At 40.1% G+C, this 3,448-nt stretch overlaps 1 protein-coding gene across 1 annotated transcript; it reads left to right on the top strand.

Annotated features, from left to right (window-relative positions):
• Nucleotides 1-1,036: 1,036 nt before the first annotated feature.
• LOC108984646 (putative receptor protein kinase ZmPK1) lies at nt 1,037-3,448 on the top strand. Its single transcript, XM_018956670.2, has one exon. The coding sequence runs from the start codon at nt 1,037-1,039 to the stop codon at nt 3,446-3,448; it is 2,412 nt and encodes an 803-aa protein (XP_018812215.2).

The following is a 3,448-nucleotide window of genomic DNA, read 5'->3' as shown; positions in this document are numbered from 1 at the left end:
TATATATAAATGAACCAAAAATCAATTGTAGATTACGATCGAAAACAGTAGTACTCCAACTAATTTCCAGAAAACATATAATTTGTATAAATTTGGAACTAATGATTGATCAATATAAACTCCCGCATTGAACAATTCAAATACTTAATTATATGAGAAAAAGAAAAAAAAATTAAATAAAAAAAATCCTCTAGAGTACTCCTTAATTAAACAATTATATATATATATATATAATGGTCAAGCTGCGCACTCTAAAACTAAGCTTTCATTTTTTATATTGGCTAAGAAAATCTAATGAACACTGTGTATGGCATAATATATACGTTTGTTTCAACCGGCGCCCCATTTAATAAAATGCAATTTATTTGGTAGCATACCCCACAACACCTAATAAAAAATCACTCCTTGCCGGCTTGCTTGACACGATGAACAGGACCCAGCTTCATATTATATATATATATATACAGACATTGAAAATAATATATATATATATATATTGAAGCCTGCTTAGAAAACTAAGTCTTATCAGTATGTTTTAAAAGAGAATAATGATATATATAAGATTTACAAGTTTTAAACAGAATTTTTATAAGACTTCACTGTAAAAAAAATAATAAAAAAAATCAATTTTTTATAGCGATATTAACTTTTTTGTAAAATAAATTTATACATTTAAAAGTACTTGTCCATAACATTAACATTAATCAGATCATAACCCTAAGCTAGCTAGCGAGAGTCAACGTAAACTTGCACCATCAGGCAAGGCCATATATAATTAGGTTTTAAGCTGTAATTTAATTGACTACATGATCATGACATGATGTCCATCCATAGCCTTTGTCTGAGGAATGGTTTGTCTGAGGAATGGTCTTGCAAACGTTCGTTTTAGTTTATCAGCAAGTGGGCTGGGAAAACACATGGCGAACATTTGCATTGATCTTCTCCTATATATACGCATCTATCAGTACCGTAGATAAAGACTCGATCAGAAAGTAGAAAGATGATCTCGACTATGTAACTCTCTTGTATTCTCATCATGGATATCGCAATTTTCTTCCTTCTTCTTTTGCTCATCAAAACTCCTCTCCTATCTTCATCGTCAGAAAAATTTGACGTTCTCAGAGGCTCATCTTTATCTGTTGAGAACCCAAGCGACAAACTGGTTTCTCTCAATGGTGATTTCTCTGCGGGATTTTTCCCGGTCGGTGAAAATGCTTTCTGCTTTGCCATATGGTTGACAAGGTCCTCAGCTCCGACCGTTGTTTGGATGGCAAACCGTGATGATCCGGTTGATGGAACAGGTTCACAGCTTTCGCTTTCGAAAGATGGCAAGCTTCGCCTAACAAATTCTGTTGGTACAACTGTTTGGGTCACCAGAACAGCAGCCTCGACCCCTTTAGAGTCCTCGAAATTGCAACTACAGCTCCAAAACACGGGAAATCTTGTTCTAAATCATTCTGATCAGAGTGGTGTCATCTGGCAGAGCTTTGATTCACCAACAGATACTCTTCTTCCACAACAAACACTAACCAGGATTTCAACCCTTGTATCAAAATCAAGCAAAGTAGACTATTCTTCTGGCTACTATAAGCTATTTTTTGACAACGATAATGTACTTCGACTGTTATACCAAGGTCCTGTTGTATCCAGTCTCTACTGGCCTGATCCATTGCTTAGTGATCCTGGACTAGCCGGAAGGTCTATGTACAACTCTAGTAGAGCTGCAGTACTGAACGAGTCGGGCTATATCTGGTCATCTGATCATTTGGAGATCCTAGCTACAGATTTTGGTGTGAAAACTCACAGAAGATTAACTCTTGATCGTGATGGTAACCTTCGATTATACAGCCTGGAAGCAACGAATGAAGGGTGGGATTGGGTTGTCACATGGCAAGCGGTGTCGGATCCATGCACGATTCATGGCATATGTGGGCCCAATAGTGTTTGTAGTTATGATCATGCTTCCGGCAGGAGATGCTCTTGCTTGCAGGGATTCAAGATCAAAGATCCAACTGATTGGTCTTTTGGGTGTGAAGCAGACTTCAATCTCCCTTGCAATCAGAGTCATGAAGAGCTGTCTAGTTTTGTCCAACTTTCTCATGCTGACTTCTTTGGCAATGATATAAAGTTCCAGCCTAATGTGACCTTACAACACTGTGAAAACGAATGCCTGACGACGTGTGGTTGCAAAGGTTTCCAATTTAGATTTAGCGCAGATGTGTACCGTGGCTATTTATGTTACCCCAAGTATGAGTTACTCAATGGACGACAGACACCAAATTTTGAGGGAGACTTTTATTTAAAAGTACCCAAAGCTGGTTTTGTCTATAACAGGACGCTGGATGCCGCCGAATCAAGGTTGAATTGCACACCCGAACTTAGCAGGCAAGTTAGAGGAACGTATGAAAATAAGACAGTGAAGCTTTTGCTTTGGTTTGCTACTGCAGTGGGAGGCCTAGAGGTAACCTGCATTTTCCTGGTGCTCTTTTTCTTGTTCATGAGCAGTAAGAATTCCGACCAAGTTGCAGAAGGATACCTCCTGATGTCTAGATTCAAGCGATTCAAGTTTTCTGAGCTGAAAAAGGCCACACGGGGATTCGTTGAAGTGATTGGACGAGGAGGGGTAGGGGTAGTATACAAAGGTATACTGCCCGATAAGCGAGTTGCAGCAATCAAAAGACTCGACGAAGCTAACCAAGGAGAAGCCGAATTCCTAGCAGAAGTAAATATCATTGGGAGGCTTAACCACATGAACTTGATAGACATCTGGGGATACTGCGCAGAGGGAAAGCATAGGCTTCTGGTGTACGAGTTCATGGAGCATGGAACCTTAGCAGAAAAACTTGCTTCTAACGAACTTGATTGGAAAAAGAGGTTTGATATTGCAGTGGGCACAGCGAAAGGCCTAGCTTATTTGCATGAAGAGTGCCTAGAGTGGGTTTTACATTGTGATGTAAAGCCTCATAACATCCTCTTGGACTCCAACTATCAACCAAAGGTAGCAGATTTTGGTCTGTCTAAACTACTGAATAGAAGTGAGCATGATCATTCAAGTTTCTCAAAGATGAGAGGAACTAGAGGTTATATGGCCCCTGAATGGGTTTATAATCTTCCTATCACCTCTAAAGTTGATGTCTATAGCTATGGGATTGTGGTGCTGGAAATGGTTACTGGAAAGAGCCCCACAGGTACGCAGCATAGCTCTGGTGGTGGAGGGGCGAAAGAGCATACTAGATTGGACACGCTGGTGAGGGAGAAGATCATGCATGCTGATGGTGAAGCTTCAAGGGAGTCGTGGAATATTGAGGAGATTGTAGATCCAGGTGAGGACAAGGATAAGATGGAGCTTCTGCTCAAGGTGGCTTTGCAATGCGTTGCCGAAGACAAGGATGATAGGCCAGCCATGACCCAGGTTGTAGAGATGCTTCGCTGCAAAGAGGTCAACTGA

Source organism: Juglans regia, chromosome 8 (genome assembly GCF_001411555.2).
Source record: "Juglans regia cultivar Chandler chromosome 8, Walnut 2.0, whole genome shotgun sequence".
Lineage (NCBI taxonomy): Eukaryota > Viridiplantae > Streptophyta > Magnoliopsida > Fagales > Juglandaceae > Juglans > Juglans regia.
Note: the sequence above shows the minus strand (reverse complement) of the source record. Positions and strands in the feature narration are given on the sequence as shown.